The sequence below is a fragment of the Tauraco erythrolophus genome, chromosome 16 (assembly GCF_009769465.1).
Source record: "Tauraco erythrolophus isolate bTauEry1 chromosome 16, bTauEry1.pri, whole genome shotgun sequence".
NCBI classification, from domain to species: Eukaryota; Metazoa; Chordata; class Aves; order Musophagiformes; family Musophagidae; genus Tauraco; species Tauraco erythrolophus.
This window is the reverse complement of record NC_141480.1, coordinates 2,410,918-2,431,358: the sequence shown is the minus strand read 5'-3', so window position 1 is coordinate 2,431,358 and position 20,441 is coordinate 2,410,918. Positions and strand designations below refer to the sequence as shown.

Below are 20,441 nucleotides of genomic sequence, written 5' to 3'. Positions count from 1 at the left end.
ATACTTATGATTCCTGATAGTCAGCCTTGAAAACAAAAAACCAGACAAGATTCCCAATGGTCTGTGACTCCTCACCACTGGAAGAGCACAGGGAACCAAACCTCTATACGCTAGTTCCACTAAATATAACCTGGAGCTAATCAGCACCGGATTAGAAATCACAGTGCTTTTATTCTGCAGTTTGTTAACACAGAGCCTGATGACATCATGCATCAGAACAAAAAAAAAAAAAAAGAAAAAAGAAAACGAGAAAACATCCTCTACCTGCTTACAGCCTGAACATATCAAATATTACGTAGGTGGAGCAAGATGTATTTAGAACAAATAAAAAAAAAATATTTTGTTTGGTTTTAATATGCTACCAGTGGAGTTTTGTTTTGAAGGAACATTTTAGATTTATACATGGGTGATTTAGGTGCTTTTATATGTATATATATATATATATATGGTTTCCTCTCTAATATTATACCTCTCTCAAAATTCTACTGATACTAACGTTTTAATTAGCAAAAATATAAATCACTAGAATTAGAACCTATTCTTTTTCACTTTTGGAAGACAACAAATTAGTTTAGTAGTCATTAAAACCAGGTCTTGGAAGGATCAATTGTGTTGCCATAGTTTGACAAAGGTTGTGGTTCTGATGGGAAATGTCAATGGTAAGTTACACACCGAAATATTAACGTACTGACACACACACAAGCCCTGATCCCTACCCACTCCAAGACACCTTCAACCCTACTGTCTTTCTAAATTGCACACCTTTGTCTGAACATGACGGCCGGATCCATGTTTGCTGAGGTCATTCGGACAACTTGGCGAATTTCTTTGGCAATCATTCTGAGTTTCTCAAAATTTACCAGGCCATCCACTTTAGAATCATTTCCTGTATAAGCAAAACACACACACATATGAAAAAAAAAGAGAGTAAGAAATACTTTTTTAACCAGCGATGTGTTTCCAAGTCCCCCACATTACCCTTCCTCCCTCCCTGCCCCCCCATTGACAAAACTCTTTAATCAAAATAGCAAGAGAACAGGAGAATCTGGCAAAACACAAATGACAATCAGGCCCACAGACTACCGAGCAATGCTCTTGTTAATTTATTTCTAAAGTAACAAGCATTACTTGTAACAAGCATTTAGGCTGCCCAGGGAGGTGGTTGAGTCCCCATCCCTGGATGTGTTTAAGAAAAGGGTGGATGAACTGCTTAGGGATATGGTTTAATGGGGATTAGGGACGGTTGGGCTGGATGATCTCTAAGGTCTTTTCCAACCTAGAAATTCTATGAAATTCGTAGGAGGAAAAAGGAGTAAGTGAACTATGCCCATATTCATTGGCACAGACGTTAAAAAAATGCAAATATAGAACTGACATCAACAGCGTTCACATTCTGAAATTAGTTCAAATAGTTCTGAAACCTCACAACCAAGGACTGGGCATATTTGGAAATGCTTAACCTTAACCAGTTGTAAATAGAGCTTTGTGGAAAAGGAAAAAAAAAAAAAAAAAGGATTTTTTTTGAACAAAAACCCTTGAAAATGCTGAAAGCAAGAGTAGGAGGTGTTGTATCATCGTAGCTGTCTGAAAGCCACAACATGGAAGGAAAACGTAGAAACGCTGCAGCAACAAGCTTGTGTAAGAGAAGTATGTTTGAAGTAGTGTAACTACCAGTTAGCACACTCACCTACTCTTCCACCCTAAACCTTTGGACAGCTGATGAAGATTTAAGCATGGCTTTGAAAATACTAAAAATACCCATTTCATTTTTAATTTTTGTCTATGACCAGCCTCTTCCAAGTTGCATTTTATTTTACTCCTACAAAGGACGCATCAAAAATATCGTACTAGTGGCAGCTTCTTTTCAACCTTTGTTGAATCCTGGAGCACTGAAGAAAGGGTTAAAGCATGTTCAATGTTTACTTGATTGTTTTTCTATGTTTGACATTACCTTCATGCAGAAACGTGATATCCTTCTTGACAACGGGAAAAAGTGGAATAATGGGAGGCTGCATGCTCTGGCTGCTCAGGATGTTGCGGTATTTTGCCATGTTTCGAGACGGATCAAAAAGATCTTGAAGGTCTCTGAGGTGCTTTTCATACTTGCTGGGTAACTTTTCCCAGGTGCCTCTGAGACGCGCTACCGGGGCGAGATTTAAGCCACTGCAAGGCAGACACATTTCACATGAGCTGTTAGCGGAATCATCACCTTTCCCAAAGAAGCCAAGGGTTGGTTTTTGTTGTTTTAGGGATTAAAAATAGCTTTTGCAAGGTTAACTGTAAAGCTGGGTGAACACCAGGCTGCAAGTTCATAAAGCTCCGCTGTTCGCTCCAGTGAGCGAGCAGAACTGTGAAAGCACGACTGCTTCCTTTTCACAAGGAGCTGGTTTCACCACTCTGTAACACAGCACTGGTGCCCAATTAATTTAATTTAAGAACCACTTCTCCCCTGCAAAAATGTGCATCACCATAAGGACCAAAAGGGTGAAATATTAACAAGGTGAATCCATGGAACAGTAGCAAGGGAGAAGAGCACACAGCTTACTTATCCCAAGCAACAGTGGTGAGGCTCACGAGGAGGACGTTTGGAGAACTTGTCAGTGAGCACCAACAGACTGGGAACCAGAAGCAGCAGATATGCTAAAACTTGTTAGTGTGTCCTCATTCTCATTAAGTAAAAGCATATCCAGAACTAGCTGGATGCAACAGGAAAAATTCTAAAAAATGAAGTATATCCATCCTGCCTATAATAATTCGTCATCAACTTTGCTCAAGAAATTTTGCAATGAATGCAAAGTCCTTGTAGCTGCAGAACTGGAAAGTGATATTCTCCAGCATCCATCAGTAAATCCAAAATCATGCAATTACCAAACCTGCTATTCTAAAAAGTCTTTTTTCTCATTTTGAAAGCATCAGAAGCTTATTTTGTATTTATTTTTTATATAGATTTCTCTCCATGCGATTGTCAAATCACAAAGCCTTCTCTCACATGAAAAATCAAACATATGCCACCACAGAGCTCCTCTTTTACACGCTACATTAGGATGATATCCTCCTATTTCACGGAACATATGGCATCATATTGAGATGCAATGCAAGGCAAGGCCAGAAAGTGAACCCCTGTGGCATACGCTAATAAAAATATATTCCTCTGGAAACAAGGGTAAAACAAAAGCTGATTTATTTGCTTTTTTTTTTTTTTGACCAAAAACCCCTTCAGTTACGATCTGATTAGACTTAACTGAGAAATCAGAAGAGTCATTTCTTCATCTACAATAAACCACGAGGAAGTAGGGAGCAGAATATATGAATTAAATTCAGTAGCCACATGTATTCACCATGTAATGAGCAGCCTCAGTCCCAATGGTTGCCCAGTATCCGTTAAGGAAATTCAGGAGTTCTTTAATGTATGACTAAACAGAAGCCAATACCATCCAATAGACTGATTAGACATGGAAGAAAATATTTAAAAACGTATTTTTGAAGATAGTGCTGGGATACAGCATCAATCCAGACTCTTTGTCTGATGAATCACAGCACCTTTTTTTTTTCTTAAGGTAAAACCTGGGTATAACATAATTGCAAATAGGGGAAATGCTGAACTCGTGCTGTTAAAGTAGCATCTAGTATAAATCAGAAGAGAAAGTCTAAACGTGCAAATGAAGAGGGGAAAAAAAAAAAATAGAGAAGCAAGCAGGTGACAGGAAAGAATGAAAAGGAAAATTAAACAAGACTGATTTGAGGAAGTCCGTACAACGAAAGGAAGAAATAAAGTAATCTCATCATCGCAGATATGAGTCAGTGCACACTGAAAAAGTAACAATGACTGAAAAAACCAGGGAAATTGGGTGCCAGAATCACAGAAAACGACAGCAACGTTCAGGCAGGTTTCTGGAGCCCATCAATCAAACAGCGTTTTTGTCCCAGTCTCCTCGTTCCCTGCCGGGTAACGGCTAACGGAGAGACCATCGCGTCAACCGCTGTTGAAAAGCTTGGTAATCCCCCAAAACCACCCGGCACCACGGGCTGTCTCCTCAGGATACACCTATTCCTGTTCTTTCCCTTCGGGTTGACAAAGTGCCTCTGACAGCACAAACCAGATCTGGCAAACGGGAAGTGTTTTACCTTATAACCGCGAACATGGAATTGAAGTTCTTGCATTCCCGACAGTGGAGGGCGATTTTAATGAAATGCTTAATGATCTTCATCCTCTTGAGTTGGTTGGGCTCTGCTAAAATTTCCATGGCAACCCAGAACGTCTCTTGATTTATCACATCCTCGAACTGCTTCAGGTGAGCATTTCCTGTTTTGGAGTCCAGCTTATAAAGGTCATCGATGTATTCCGTAGGCTCGATATTGCGGAATAACTCGAAGTCTCTCATGGAGAGCTGAGTGGCGACCTCGATGGTGCTCAGCTGCAGGAGGGAAATCTGGCTCTCTCTCAGTAGCTCCTGAGCATCCTCATCGGAGCATAAGGTCTCCGTCTCCATATTGTTTTTTAGATAATACCTGAAGAACAAGCGAGTTACAATAAAACGTTAGAGATCATAGAATCATACAATCATAGAATGGTTAGGGCTGGAAGGGACCTTCAAAGGTCATCTAGTCCAACCCCCCTGCAAGGAACAGGGATATCTCCAACTAGATCAGGTTGCTCAGGGCCTCGTCCAACCTGGCCTTGAACGTCTCCAGGGATGGAGCATCCACCACCTCTCTGGGCAACCTGTTCCAGTGTTCTACAACTCTCATGGTAAAAAATTTTTTCCTAATATCCAACCTGAATCGACCTCCCTCTATTTTAAAACCATTACCCCTTGTCCTATCACAACTGGCCCTCCTGAACAGCCTCTCCCCATCTTTCCTGTAGGCCCCCTTGAGGTACTGGAAGATGTTCTTCAGAAGGTTTGTGAACACGAAGACACTGAATATACCACTTGACGTGGACATTGCCGACACCGCAGGGGTGTTCATGTGACAGTATTCCTGCATTACTGTTGACAACCCAGTGCAAGAGGCAAAGACAGAGGCAGGAAGGGACAGCATCACCTTGTACTTCAGCTAGTATAAACCACCATCATTCCTGAAGCAACAAAAGGTTTCAAAGCCGTTTTCACCTACCTCTTTGCTAATATTTTCTATACTGTACTCCATAATATGCTGTAGCTTTCACCTTCAGAAAAAGGTCAGTTATGTTTTCATTTGCAAATTCAGCAGCGAAATATTTTAAATAGACATTAGTCCTGAGAAATCTCTTGTTAATGTGTTTCTCCATTTCTTACACAAACTTAGTGTGGTTTCTTAGATAAATTTAGTGTGGCATATTAATAATATTTATGTGAAGCACACAGTATTCAGGAAATGAAAATGTATCTGGAAAATTAATTTCCATGGTCCCAAGCAGAGCACTTTCAGATACACAAAAGTTTATTCCTCGTAAATTCCCCCTGTTGCCTAGCAAAGACGACTAAAGAATTTTTTACTTAATGTAACTTTCTTCTGGTATGGATCAGGTCATCAGATAAAACTGAAGCACTTAACATTTCAGAAACATTCACAACAGTTTATATAAAAATGGAAGAATTTATCTCAGGTTAGCATCAGTTCATTGCAACATGACGTAACCGAGAAAGAAATTAATTGTACACTTTAATCCTCGAGTACATGTGGAAAGTGTCAGAACAAATATAACTTTTTTTTTTTTAAGTGTAAGCCACTATATATGTTATCCTGATCTGCTAAATTTAGTTGTCATCAAGCAAGTTTGCTGTAGATTTGGGGAGGGTTTTTTTGGGTGCAGAAGAGGAAGGTGAAACAAGGAAGGAAAGAGGAGAGGGAAGCACGAGTTACTGACGTCCACTTGCTTGTCCTTGCAACAGTCACCTGTCTGTTTTAATTAAAACATCCCTCCACAATTTTTCTTTTGGATGTTTGGATCCTAAAAGGCAAATAGACCCAAACCAAAACCACACCAAGGGCCCGTTTACCGTCCGTTGAGCTGAATCCTGTCGGCTAATTTGGAGAACTGATCCGGGAGCCTCCGCTGCTTGATGACTCCCTCGGGGCTGACGGACACCTCGCACAGGGAGTAGGTCTCCGAGGCTCCCGTCAGGTTGAACTCGTGGACGGCGTGACTCACCACCTCTTTTGCTGTAGTGTCTTTGCTGATGATAATGTAACAGCTCTGCTGATCTGCCTTGAAAACTCGGATTACTTGATCCGGGATATCTGAAACAACACACCACCAGCTTTAGGGATGAAGCTGCTTTTCCCTTGGAAAGACACGAGGCCGTTTACTGTATCATTCGACAGCCAGAAAACAGATAAACAGCTAGCAAGAAAAAAAGCCATGCTGGACTCGAGATGAACATTCCTTAGTTGTTTCCCCCCAACTTTCAGAGGGGGGAAAAAAAGACAACTCACCCCCTCTCTGCACCTGCACAACTGAATTAATTTCACAACCAAAGTACAAGACACCTAGATATGTTACTCAGCTGTACACTGTCCTTCTCAGCGTGTCTCCAAAACTTTGGCAGCATCATTTCTTCTTCAGCTCTTTTGTCTTTGCGAGGGCCAGAATGAACACGCATGCAGGGCATTGTTCCCGGGGACGGGACGCCACCGAGCACGGAGGATGTGGAGAGGAAAGGAGATGTGGCTGCTCCCATAACTAGCTGCAAACATTTACACTCGCTCTCTCACCCTGAAGGAACTAAGCTGCTGCCAGCAGTTAATTCTCTGGCTAGTGTACTTATTTATAGCACGTTTTATGTATTATAAATGCGTTAGAGAACAGCTTTATCGGAGGCAGCCTACAGCAGGAAATAAGCATCTAAAGAAACACGTTTGGTCTACAGCTTGGTGATTGTAAATAATTCACTCCATTGGTTATTGCAGAAGGCTTGATTTTCAAAATAAAACTGACTGGGGGAAAAAAAAAATAAGAGTCAGAGCGCACTCTAATTTAAAAGTCAAGGAAGAGCAGTTTTTTCCCTCCCTAAACTCTGAAAAAACTTTGTTAAGTTTTCTGCAGACCTGGGAAGGTGGGAGGCTCTCACTGAGCCCTCAGCCACATCTTCAGAGCCTGCAGCTATTCAAAATCCACGTCAAAGCCTCATCCAACCTGGCCTTGAACACCTCCAGGGATGGGGCAGCCACAACTTCTCTGGGCAACCTGCTCCAGTGCCTCACCACCGGAATGTAAAAAATTTCTTCCTTTAATCTAAGTCTACCCGCTTTCAGTTTAAAGCCATTGCCCCTTGTCCTATCATTATATGCCCAGAGAAGCTGTGGATGCCCCATCCCTGGAGGTGTTCAAGGCCAGGTTGGATGAGGCTTTGGGCAACCTGGTGTAGTGGAGGATTTCCCTGCCCATGGCAGGGGGGTTGGAACTAGATGATCTTTGAGGTCCCTTCCAACCCAAACCATTCTATGATTCTATATGCTGCATAAGGAAGAAATTCAGATCTCTTTTATGGGGCAGTGACTTTGGGATTACTTTTTCTTGCACCAGGACTTAATGGTGTTGTGAAGGCAAGTAGCAGGAATTTCAGGGCAAGAAGTAAGCAGGTAATTTAACACTCTGCACCAAAAGTTTTCTCCCATTGGAAAAAACGAAGCCTCAATAGCAGCTGTAAATACATTGGAAAACGGGAAGAAACAAGGTGTTTGAAAAAATTCTGCCTGAAAACCAACCCTACTAACAGTTTCGTTATTATGACTAGCACGTTATCAGAATAGTCATGTCAATAGTTGGGGAGCAGTTGAATCTGAAAAGCTTCATGCACACATGAATGGGGGCAATAAAAGGGAACAATAAATATTATGTACTCGTTTCAGAGTGAAAAGTGGTAAGAATGTCACACTGAATAATTTGGGAAAAGGACTCATAAAAATCATAATAAAAAAAGAAAAGCCAAACATCCGTATCTTTGTATTAACATAAATAAAAATCGAAACATACTCAGGGTATAAAATCAAAACTGAAATGCAACTGGGGAAGGGGGGAGCATCCACCATGCAACCAACACAGTGTAACCTGTAAGTGACAGGTGATGGAAACTCATACGACAAGCACATGTCTATCTTCATGGTCTTTGCTTTCAAGGAGGTAAATATTAATAAAAATTCTTTTCCTATGCATGATTCAGCTTGTGGCTACAACACAGAACACGTTTCAAGTTTGCATGCACAAAATTTTAGTTATCCAACAGAGGAACAAACTAAATCTCAAACTATGTTATCTAAAACTTCCAGTTTCTATAAAAGAGATGCAAGTAACCTCATTCCTTTAAGGGAAGGTCACAGAGAAGTGAAGCAACCTGCCGAGGTCACTCAGCAGGTCCAGGGCAGAAATGGGAATAAAATGCAAGTCCTCTCAGCCTCAGTCCAGCACTGTGCCCATAAAGAGAACCTCTGGGTTTGCTTTATTAAAAGGAAGGTTACTGGCCACATGACCATCTAATGCCCTCACAGTAATAACTATGTCAATGCAACGTACAGGAGTGTTACATTTAACAGGCAAGCCATGCAATATTAAGGTCTTCAGGATGCTCTACATCAGGATACTTACAGTAAAACCCAACAGCTGCGGGCAGGAAGAAAAGAAAAAAAATTGTGTCAACACCAAATCAAGATTTAGATGTTTACAAAACTTAAACAAGAGTATGTAGTACACTGGCAGAAATATTTTGGTTTTCTCTGCCATTCAAAAACGATGGCATATTTGTTATAGTCAACTTAAAGGTCAGAAGGACTAGTTATTCACTAGTTACTTGTATGAAATGAAGGTACTTAGAGAACATGTGTGTAGCTCTCATGCAGCCAGCAAGAACCTGGATTTGCAGCAAAAAGGGAACTTATTTGCTCTCGGTCTTTATGCACTTGATAGGATCTATCTGAGCACATCCCTTTTAAAGGGGAAACCTGCAAGTTTACATAAACATAAGTCATAGCCAGAAGGCACTTTACAAATATATAATTATGCACAGAACTTACACTTGAAGTAGGGAAACATGATTCTGACTTGACATGTTTACAGGCAGCTGCATATAACAACAAATGCCTCCTGCAGCCACCCCATAAACTGTATTCCTACAAGTAACAGCAATGAAAGCACAGACTAGAAATCTCAGAATATTTCTCAGTTTTTCAGACATACAGTTGAATACATGCAATGTCTGTAAAAAAATTACACATTAATCACTATGTTGGTACCACGACGGTCCTATTCTATCCACAATTCTGCTTGAAATATATATTGAAAGGTGGTGGGTGGACAAGTCAAATCACCAGGAGCACTGGTATTGGGAAGGGATGACAAAAGAGAAAGGTGCAGACAAGGACAATCTGCTTCCACCAGAGCCCTGGTAAGCTCCAGTAAATCAAAGACTCTCCGAGGTGGAAAAATACATTTCTTTGTAAAAATAAGCTAAGTGTCACATTACAAAAAAATGCAGGCAAGAGAGGTTCAGGCAGTTTGGATTTTCAGCAAATGTCCAGTTTGGACCTGTTTGAGCCACAAGACAAACAAGTAACTGCACTTGGTATGTTTGCTGCTGGTAAAAGATGTAATTTTCCCCCTGAACCAGCCGCCTTGTAATCATCCTGTAAATCAAGGTAACGCTGCTGGTTTACCTGAAGGATTAGAGAAATCCAGAATGCTGGTTGTGGGCTGCAACAGGTCAGGGCTACTGGAGGAGAGCGTTCCTGGAATGGGCATGATGGCCAGGCTGTGTCTGCACTGCCGCGTGCCCACGATGCTGTCGTCCTGCGACTGGCTCACGCTGCCGTCACTGCAACACAATTCTGCATCAGTTTCCTGCACCCCCCTCCTTAATTCATCTTGGGATGAATGGAACTAAGAAAAATCATGGCACTCAGATGTTTTAATTGCATGTTGTAGACAAGGACAGAGGAAAAGCATATTTGAAAGCGTTCACTGGGAGAGAAAAGATATTTTGGTTTGTTCTGCGTTTATAGGTCAGATTTGCTGCATTTTTTGAAAAACATAAGCAACATGGACGTAGCGACAGATGATATTAAGCAACTAAAGCAGCACAACTTAATAAGGAACTATTAGTTTTTGACCAGAAGAGTCTGACAAACCTGAACAGTTTTGGAGGCAAGATGCTGAATCGGGTCTTGTCTAAAATTTTCCTGATTCTGTTTCTCCCGCCAGATACAGTGTTTGCTTTCATTTTCTTGTTTCCTTTTTCACGAGGAAACATCTGTTCCACATCTCCAGGCATGTCTGGGATGGAATAACGGTTGTTTTTCTTTTCTGCAATTTTTGGAATATGTGGGATTCCATTCTTCTCTTGTCCTATCCTGCAGAGCAGCTCCTTAAACACTGTAAGAGAAGATACAATCATTGTGATTTACCTTTTGCACACTCAAAACTTCACAGCGAATTCTTCTTTCCCCTCAAACCTTTTGCTTCCCACATCCCTGCAGAAAAAGTGAACCAAAGAGTTACAAACCAGGCAACACATTGCATTTTAATTTTGATTCTAAGGGTGTGGGTCTTTTCCCATCTAAGTTTTGCTTTCGATTACCCTGGCAGAAAGAGTAACTCCTAAAAGTTCAATAAAAACGATGAAACATTCTGCACAGCAGAGTTCTCCTGATTACTTTTGAAATTAGCACATATTCCAGCAAATTTAATAGAGCTAGTCTACTGTTAGTGGATAGATAACAAGGAAACATTGAGGTCACAGCAATCATCTCTATATATTTAGCAACCTTTTCGTCTGCATCTTTTAGGTCATGGAGTGCAGATGCTTCCTCAAGAATAACTGCAAGACAGACTGATATTTTCCAAAACTGTCTTTGTTTGCTTTTAGTAACACTCCTGAACAGAAGCTGCAGCAAATTGCCTACTGCATTTATCAAACTAAGTCAGTCTAATACCAACACTGACATTCCCAAAGTAACTGCACGGAAAAGACAGTGTTTGTGTTCTTTGTGTGTCTTCCCACACATAAAAGGTGAAAACAAATTGTTCAAATTAGTTTATCAACACATATCCTTTTTTTAAAAATCTTTTTAAATCTTTTTAAACCTTTCAAGTCAGAAATTCAGTATTTTCTGTCTAAAACATGGCAATACTGGAAGAATGCAGAGCAAATTACTCAGACTGCCCCTATGAGAAAGGCAACCAGGACTTTCTGTACAGAAAATTCCAGTCAAAATGCATATCTCTGTTATGTAATAAAATTCAAGGCTACAAGCCTTCACAGTATAGATACAAATATAAGAACAGGAACTGCTTAATGTCAGCACCAGGCACTTAGCACTCAATTAAACAGACAGAACTGCTGAAAAAAGCTTCAAGACATGAATTGATTAAATTTTATCAGAGAAATCACCTTGAAATTATATCAGCTAGCAGGAAGAGAAGAGATTAGAATCCACTCATAAATGTACGTTGCTTACATTTATAATACAAAAGAACAATCTATCACTGTCTCAGTTACAGTTATGCTTTAATTTATGTCATTTCACACCAGCCTGGATCACCGGTTACCGTGGTCGTTTTATGCTTTTTTGGAATTATGTTAACGATCCTAGCTAACTGCTAGGATCTTGAAACTTTTTACCTGCATAATGATAAACATAAAATAAGAATTGAAAAGAAAATCAACAGTGAACAAGGGCAGCTCACTGGAGGAAGAAAATAAGAAGAGGAAACCATCAGAAGGTCTCAGACACAACTACAGAGGAAGGAACTATCTTGTGCACAGTCTCGTTCTTTCTGTAGCTATGGTTATTCTGCTGCCTGAACAGGATTATGGAAAAAGAACAGATGGTTTGACTGAGATTTTAAAGAGGTATTTATGTGTTTATACTCACGTTGACAATTAAAAGTCAACATTTATATGTCATACTGCTTTTTATATCTCCTTTTCAATTTTAGATACAAAGGAGATTTATCCTGTCGTTCTTACAGCCATTAGAAAAAGTTTTACCAAAGCTCAGTTTTACATTTTTGACGTTTTTTGGCAGAAACCTTTTGGCCCAGATCCCTTGGCTCTGCTTCAGCCACGGCACATGGAGGGACACTAAAGCTGCTTAAACAGCCATCTGAGGATTTCTCAGGGAGCAAAGAGCTGCCTACGCTGGCTGTGTGCCACGCAACGGGCAGCCCTTGGCACACAAGGACTTAACCGAGCAAACGGAGGCACAACGTGGGGACTTGTGCACAACTTTTCACTCCTGGAGCAAGCTAGGAAAAAAAAAAAAATAGGTGGAATCTTATTGCACTTCTAAAGCCAGAAAGACTGGAGGTTTTCTCCACGTACATAAAAATATATCATATATAAAGCCTACTCACCAAAAATGTTTGTTTTTACAGTAATGGAGAGATGAGTGTTGTTCCTTAAGATTTCCAGAGCTTTTACAAAGGTAATGTTCTCAAAATTCTGTCCATTTACTTCCATTATCTTTAAGAAAAAATAAAAAATGTGAACTATTAGGAGAACAACTGTTTACGACAGAGTTACAAATAGAAAGGTGATCACACAGGCACAGCAGGAACTTTCCAGAAGTTACCATCTTTATAGCAGTTGTAGCATGAAAACATTCTTTGTAAAGTAACAATTTTGATCATGTCAGTGAAGTTATATCTTGTAAACAAGCCAAGACCACTCGTTTCTACCTGCCAAATACTTCAACCACATTTACCTTCTATGATAACACGACATTCTTGCAATTAGTAACTGCTCCTGAATCAAAAGTGATGGATGATGAACCGTAGAACTGACAGTACAATCCAAGGCCAGATCTTCACCTGGTGTGAACTGTCATTGCTCCACCAGCCTCAGTAAACTGGGATGATTTACACTAGGTGGGAATCAATCCAACAAAACAATCTGATGGCTTCAACTTCGCCACATCTCCACTCAGAAACTTTCTTAAAATAACCAGAATTTGGTTTCTTTTCCCACTCTGTTTTTGAAATATTTACATATTTTGAAAACTTTTTAATAGAACTTTTTAATTTAACACCTGTAAACTGAAGCTGAACTGTGGCATTGACGATAGAATACTAGCCAGTTGTTTGCTTGTAGTAAACAGCCCATTCCTTTTGTTGGAAACACTCCAGTTGGTTGAACCAGATTTTCTTTTAATAAAACAAGAGATGACTATTTTTAATGAACTTTTTTTCTTTTTACCTGATCACCACGCTTGAGTCCAGCTTCTGCTGCTTTACTGCCCATTTCCACAGTCTCTACAAAAATACCAAAACCCTTGTCGCTTCCTCCAAGGAGGGTGAAAAACAGTGGTGAATCTCTAGAAGGTTTTTGCAGGGTAATTTGTCTCCATTTTGCTTTGGCAGCACAGGCAATATTCAGCAGTCTGAGATGCCCTTTCATTTTCTGTAACGCAGAAGACAAAACAGAGTGTAGTATTTCTTTTACTAGAAACAGAAAAACAGTTGTGAAAAAAAACAAAACACCCAAGTGCCAGAAAAAGGACTTATGATGCCATGTATCCAAATCTTACTAAATAAACCTTGTCCTCTTTTGCAGTAATGCAAAAACACATCAATGAGTGCTGTATCCACTATTTCACATGGGCTTTATATCTAAACACATATTTAAGAACAAAGAGGTCCATGTTAATAGCCATCTATTAACTGTTAGACTTACAGACTACAATGTGTTAGTCACTGGTAACACACTGGAAAATGAAAAAGTGTAAGAGTGGAAAATATGACCGTCATTCTTTTTTGCTCCTACCGTATCTTCCAAGTTCTTTTCAAATTCTTCCAGAAATCGAGTCATAGCAGGATCTCCTTCAAAGTCATTAAAATGATTATTCACCCACAGTAAGACCACTCTGGTAACCTGTAAAAAAAAAAAAAAAAAAAAAGGTATATATAATGTACATATATGTAAACATGATTCTTCTCCTACAGGCTTTAATCTGTGAGCAAAGAGGAATACAAGGGACATGGCAAAATAACACGACAGATTACTGCAGCTGTTAACAAACAGAAGCAGAAGACATTTACACTTGGAATCATCTTCTCTTTTCCTTTATTTGTGGAAACAAATGAAAAATGAAAAGCCAAATATTTTTGTACCTAATTGGCTACATCACCCAGTACGTACTGGTACACAAATCCATCTTCAGTTGACTCTTCTTTATGCTGTTTATAAAATTTACTGTTTTAAAGCACCCTAATGATATCCTTAAAGAAAGCTCTAGGAAGTACGCTGTGATAATAAAAAGCTTTCTTTTCAGAACTTTTAGTTTAATCTTCAGGTTGTTTTTGTATGTGCAACAGTTACTACCATTCATGACAAAGCCAGTCTGACAACTCTTTAATCCATCCATATTATAAAAAAAGGTTAATCTATAGCAATTTCCCTTCTAAAAATAAACAATTTCCTCTTTTATTTGCCGAGACAGCTTTATTTTACTTTACTTTTCTTAAAAAACAGTAGTTGCCAAAATGAACAGCATGGAAAAAGGTCAGAAGAGAAGCAGTAACCACAGCAAAAGACCCCAAACAATTTCCTATGCAAAAAAAAATTCAGCCTTTCGATAGTCTGCTGCGTTTCCTTCAGCTCAAAGCTGGCTAAGAATTTTACTGCCATAATTTTCAACAAATTGGACATGGATACAAGTTCCAGACAACGAACATTTTTCATGTGTACGTACATAGAGTTGAACCTCGTTCTATTTATGGAAGCATTTTTATCAACTGCACCTGTCTTGAGCAGAGTTTATTTTAAGTGCAGAGTTTGTAATAAGCTGCTGAAACAAAGTTTGCTCAACACACTGAAAAGCTCTACAGTGGAAAATTATGGAAGACAAGCACAAGACTGTTGTGAAAAGAAAGATGGTATGTCCAAGAGATTCTGAACACAACTTGCCAGTCTCTGAAAAACTTTTTCACTGGAAATGCAGGGATTTACACCTTTCAATTAAAGAGAAAACAGTATTGAGCGTTCTGCAGAAGAGCAGCAGTGTCACACCTAATCTAGGAGAGTACACTATACACATACACCACGCTGGAGAATCCCTTCTTGATACTAGTGAAAAATATTTTGCTTTAAAATAGCTATCAGCAATAGAAAAAGGAATCAATTCAGAGATATTTTCACCACAAATACTAATCTCAGACTCAAACCCACCTTATCCCTGAGGCTGTCCACTGTGAACCATTCCAAGAGTTTATTTCCAACTTCCAGGGGGCTTGTTAGAAACGTTCTGTAGGTTAAAAGGAAATCTTCGATGTAGGTTGGATCCACAATAGAATGTTCTTCTATTAAGTGCATGATGAGTCGCTCGGGTGTTGCCTTAAAAATTAAACACAAAAAATAACTGATATTTCTCATCACTACCTCTCCCTAGAGAGTATCTTCACATAACCATGTTAACAGTATGGTCCCTTTCCAAATTTCAGTTATGGAAAACTCGGGAGAAAACACACTATCGTGCTTAAATGAAATCTTCATGCTTCTCTCAGCCCAAATGTTTTGCATAGGTAATACCTGGCTAAAACAATTAGTAACTTCCCTAATTTTATTTTTAATAAACGGTTTAATTTCCTCTTCCAGATTACAAAACACAGGTCAATATATAAAGATGCACAAAAGGTGCTCCCAATACAAAACTCAATATAGCTGCTACAGGTCTAACTGTATTAAAAGGGAGATGGATGTAAATTTGTAAAATAATATAAATTCCTTCCAATCAATTTTTCTAAGCTGAGACAGATAAAACTGAGTGTGTGTTCTAGAACGAAACCAAAATTGTATTTATTTACTGAAAAACATTTAATAGATTAATGGAAAGCACAGAAAGAAATTCACCTTGATAACTATGTGTCCTTTTCTGGTTCCGCTGCGATCCAGCTCCCTGTGCTCCTTTACCATTACAATTTCTCCTTCTTCCTCCACTTTATGAGTGTTTTTTTCCACGTGGTTCAGAATCCTCCAGTAGTCTTGCTGGGCTATACACACAAACTGCCCCCAAACAACACGGGATCGTTAATAAATTATAGAATCGTAGAACGGTTTGGGTTGGAAGGGACCTCAAAGATCATCCAGTTCCAACCCCCCTGCCATGGGCAGGGACACCCTCCACTACACCAGGTTGCTCAAAGCCTCATCCAACCTGGCCTTGAACACTGCCAGGGATGGGGCAGCCACAGCTTCTCTGGGAAACCTGTTCCAGTGCCTCACCACCCTCAGAGTGAAAAATTTCTTCCTTAGATCTAATCTAAATCTCCCCTCTTTCAGTTTAAAGCCATTTCCCCGTGTCCTATCACTACACGCCCTTGGAAAAAGTCCCTGTCCAGCTTTCTTGTAGGCCCCATAAATATCCAAAACATGACTGTATCCCCGTCCCTGGGCTGCTTCGACACAATCACGACAGCACAGAATTTGATACCAACCCCACTCTGTTCTGCCCAACTACACGAGAGAGAAAGTTAGAAGACAGATAAAACTGGCCACCTTGTTCCATCTCCAAAAGGTTGTTCAAATAAAGATAAAGATATAGAGGACAAAGCCTGTAAGAAGTGGAAATGGATGTTTTCTATTTATCTGTTCTTACTGCACGTCAGCCACACACACAGCATGACTGGGGTGGACTAAGCTTACGTTCCAGCACGAAGCAGAAGTTCCTGTTTCTCACCTCACAGCAGTGTGAAATAAATCTCAGCTACTAAAGAGCATACGACTAACTCAACATCAGCAGAACTCTTGACCCATAAAATACCAACCTCCTTTTTTCTGCTCCTGGAATAAAGATCACACCTTAAGATGAAAGCAGTCTGTTTTCTTCTAGTAGATGTTTAAAAATACGAGATAGTTTTATAGAACTAATCTTACCTGACAATCATCGACTTTGGTTCTGACCACTCCATTCATGTACTGTTTGTCCAGAGAGGGAGTAATCCCAAAACTATTTCCCATACAGAGACTCTCACTCTTCCCATCAGGATAGCTGATTTCCACTGTGCCATTTAAAATAACATACCAAGAATCGAGCTAGAGGAAGGAAAAAAAACCCCAAATTTAAAAAGTGAAGTTAATTCAACAACTTTTATCAGCTGTTCCAATGTTCTTATCTCAGAAAGGCTTATTTTGTGCAGTCTCCAATTTGTTGTCACCACAGGTTTGCAACATTTAATTCACTAAAAGGGTGCACTGTGTCAGCAACAAAGATGACTGAAACAGGAATGCTTTTCAGCACTCTTCATTCATTTCAGAACTAATTCAGCAGGGAGGAACACTGATGGATAGATTGCTTTTTTAATCAGTGGGCTAATTGCTACAATATATTTATACCATTTATTGAGAGCGAACACTCTTCCCCTGGGTACCCACACTTGGTCACTACACGAGGTAAGAGGGATGACTTGCTCTGGCCATTCCAGATGTCTCGATCCAAGGACAAAGAGAGGTTTTGAGATAGTGATTCCAAGCAGCTATGTTGGGAGCCTGACCACTGATCACTTTGAACATGTCTCCTCCCACGGAATACGTATGGATAATGCTCCTAATTTAGACATCTGTGTTATAACACCTGCATTGTTGGGCAAGGATACCCCTCCACAGCAGTCTTTAAAGAAGCTACATTATAAGAGTTATTTTACCAATGGAAACGATGCATTCTTCTATGCCACAAATAACCTTGGAAATAAACCCCTCCAGATGTTAGCACTTAGCTCGTAACAACATACTGAATGCTGGTTTATGTCTCTACTTGGCCACGTTTAAGTCTTGAACAAGACAGGAACACACAGGCAGAACCTCCCAAAAGGACGGGCTAAGGTTTGGGGATTTTGGAATCGGGTCACAGTGAGAGAAGAATTCCCTAACTTTCAGGTGAGGAGAGGCTTGGAGATGGGATACAGATTTCCCAGCCCTTCACCCCCAGATGCCCCTGCTGACCTACCGCCTAGAGCACCCAAATCATCCTGTAAGCAGTAACTCACTTCTTGGCCGTCTTCAAGTATGATGGCTCCTGCTTGCTCTACCACTTCGAATATCATCACTGAGCAGAGTTCTCTCCTCACAGACATAGTCATGTTTGCGAAGGCAGGGAGCTGATGCATAAATTCCAATAATTGCTCTGTTAGACAAAGGAAACACTGGTATGAAGACTGCAAGCCCCCCAGGGGTTCCTTAGATACCTTACCCTCCATAGGTATATTAAATCTCAGTTAAACTCATGGAAAAATTGCTCAGTGGTGTTATAATCTCCATTAGTGCCTGTGGCTAAATGGGCCCAGTATGCATTTTGTCATCACCAGCCGGAACTCGGCACTACAGCCAGGTGGTGTTCTGATGGACTCTCACGGCAGCACTGCAAAAGCACTTCAGCTTCAAACACTGAGAAAAATTAAAAATACCCTTACAGTACAGTAATTATAAGCTTGAGAGGAGCACGAAATGATTTTCCAACACTTAGAGAAGTAATCTGAGGTACAGCACAACGCAAATTTTACTATTAAACTAATGCCAATTTCTAGTTAAACACTGCAGTAAATTATTTTCATCTTAAATGTTTTCCCGTTTACAATCACGTAAATCTTTACTGCAGTTAATACTATATTCTCTTTGACATTTAATAACTAATTCAACAGTTTCAGGCATTCAAAATTACCTTGCTACCTGTCTCTCCCTTATTATCAACACATACAATGACTGCAATACTTAACATCTGAAGCATCTGAAAGACTGTTTTTTAAAACACTTTCTCAGAAAAAATAGTCTCTCAGATAGTAAGAGGAGAAATCATTCAATTAACAGTATCACTAGAGCAAAGTCATCTCCAGAAGGCATCACTCATAACTATGAGGATATACACTTAACATTAACTCATTCAACAGTTTTCAGATACGCTTCTCTCACAGATGTTATATGATAAAGTTTTCCATAAAGATTTTTTTTCTCTCCTCACCAATATCATCATCAGTTTTATCTGCAGGCTCTTTCTCAAGGCACTCTCGCACAACATCTCGCCCTAGAAGTGGATCTGAAGTTCTGTCAATGTCTTCATCCTCCTCCTCTTCTTCATCTTCGGAGTCTACAGGTGCTTCTGGAAGACCTGTTAAATCAACATCTCCCATCTCACTTTCTGTAGGCTGTAAAGAAAACATCCATCAGACAGAGTTCAAGGTCTTCAGCTTTATGATTTATGGTCTTATCTTAATCAGCTAATACAACAAAAGAAATTCTGTGACCAACCATTCAAACCAGAAATAGTAATGGTGTCCTTTCTCAACACTGAAAAAAGCATCTTACAGTGAAATCTACAGTTACAGGATAGTACAAACACGTATCATTGGCATAAAGCAACATCGTGCTACAGGAATTATGATAACAAGTTCTGAAAACAAAATTAACATCCTAGGACATTTCCTCTCTTGGCTGATTCTCATTTAACAGCATTTACTCTTTCTTGCACACTCATGTAAACAAAATGGTTTTTTCACAATTCAACAATCTGCATTATTAATGAAATAATAATACAATTCAGTAACACCATTGGTTACCCAATGCCTGCAGACACATTTCTACTGTCATCAATAGATGGCAATAGAGACATCACACTCAGCAGATACAAGAAGCAACGGTGAAAGAGAAAGCAATACTGGCAACAAAACACAGAATCACACAGGAATCATTTGCAATAATTCTTTATGTAAAGTTTAAATGATGTAATTGCATGAAAATAACTTTCCAAACAGATGGAAGGCAAAAAAAAAATATTAAAAGTAGTTCCAACTTTTCGATTTCCACAGAGTAGTTGCTCAAACACTTTTTTTTCAGTTTAAACTAGTATGCAAATCATTTTTCTGTTCAAATTCAAAAATTTGAACAACAAGATGTGTCACTGAGAAGTAGAAGGCAATTATATAGAGACTTGCAAAAAACGGATATTTTTTTTTTTTTTAATGAACTCATTTACAATATTCACATTCACTTTCACTTTCAGATAAATCCCTGAGACTTTACAAAAGCACTGATGACAAACTAATGCATCAAATACTCTGTGTGTTTGCAAAACCTCCAAAATAAAGGACGGGCTCCCGTCCAACCTGACTTTGAACACCTCCAGGGACGGGGCAGCCACAACTTCTGTGGGCAACCTGTCCCTGTGTCTCCGCCCCTTTATCTTAAAAAATTTCTTCCTTATATCCAAGCTAAATCTATCCTTTCTGCAGTTTAAAACCATTCCCCCTTGTCCTGTAGCTACATGCCCTGGTAAAAAGTCTTTCTTAGAAACAGCCTTTATGAAAGGCTGCGATAAGGTCTCCCCGGAGCCTTATTCCCTTTTCTCCAGTCACTGGGGACTTCACCTCACTGCCAGGACTTTTCAAGTAAGATGGAGTAACTTATCAGTCAGCTCCATCCAGAACCTGGGATGCATCTTGTTGGGTCCCATGGTATGTTCTAGTTCTTCAGGTGGTCTCA

The 20,441-nt window shown here is 39.7% G+C and overlaps 1 protein-coding gene across 4 annotated transcripts in view; it reads right to left on the bottom strand.

Moving 5' to 3' along the window:
* The window catches only part of RAPGEF6 (Rap guanine nucleotide exchange factor 6), a 129,068-nt gene that overhangs the window by 21,550 nt on the left and 87,077 nt on the right, over nt 1–20,441 (bottom strand). For 2 of the 4 annotated variants that reach the window (XM_086621716.1, XM_086621718.1), the window contains exons 8-21: nt 18,925–19,108; nt 17,957–18,093; nt 16,848–17,006; nt 15,825–15,977; nt 15,144–15,308; nt 13,740–13,847; nt 13,173–13,376; nt 12,332–12,440; nt 10,105–10,348; nt 9,634–9,791; nt 5,985–6,225; nt 4,126–4,509; nt 1,952–2,163; nt 763–886 (exon numbers count right to left, since the gene is read on the bottom strand). In XM_086621716.1, the coding sequence (XP_086477842.1) occupies nt 763–886; nt 1,952–2,163; nt 4,126–4,509; nt 5,985–6,225; nt 9,634–9,791; nt 10,105–10,348; nt 12,332–12,440; nt 13,173–13,376; nt 13,740–13,847; nt 15,144–15,308; nt 15,825–15,977; nt 16,848–17,006; nt 17,957–18,093; nt 18,925–19,108 (2,582 nt within the window). Of the gene's footprint in view, nt 1–762; nt 887–1,951; nt 2,164–4,125; nt 4,510–5,980; nt 6,226–8,569; nt 8,585–9,633; nt 9,792–10,104; nt 10,349–12,331; nt 12,441–13,172; nt 13,377–13,739; nt 13,848–15,143; nt 15,309–15,824; nt 15,978–16,847; nt 17,007–17,956; nt 18,094–18,924; nt 19,109–20,441 lie in introns of those variants that run through there. The other 2 variants (XM_086621717.1, XM_086621719.1) reach the window with 2 other exon arrangements.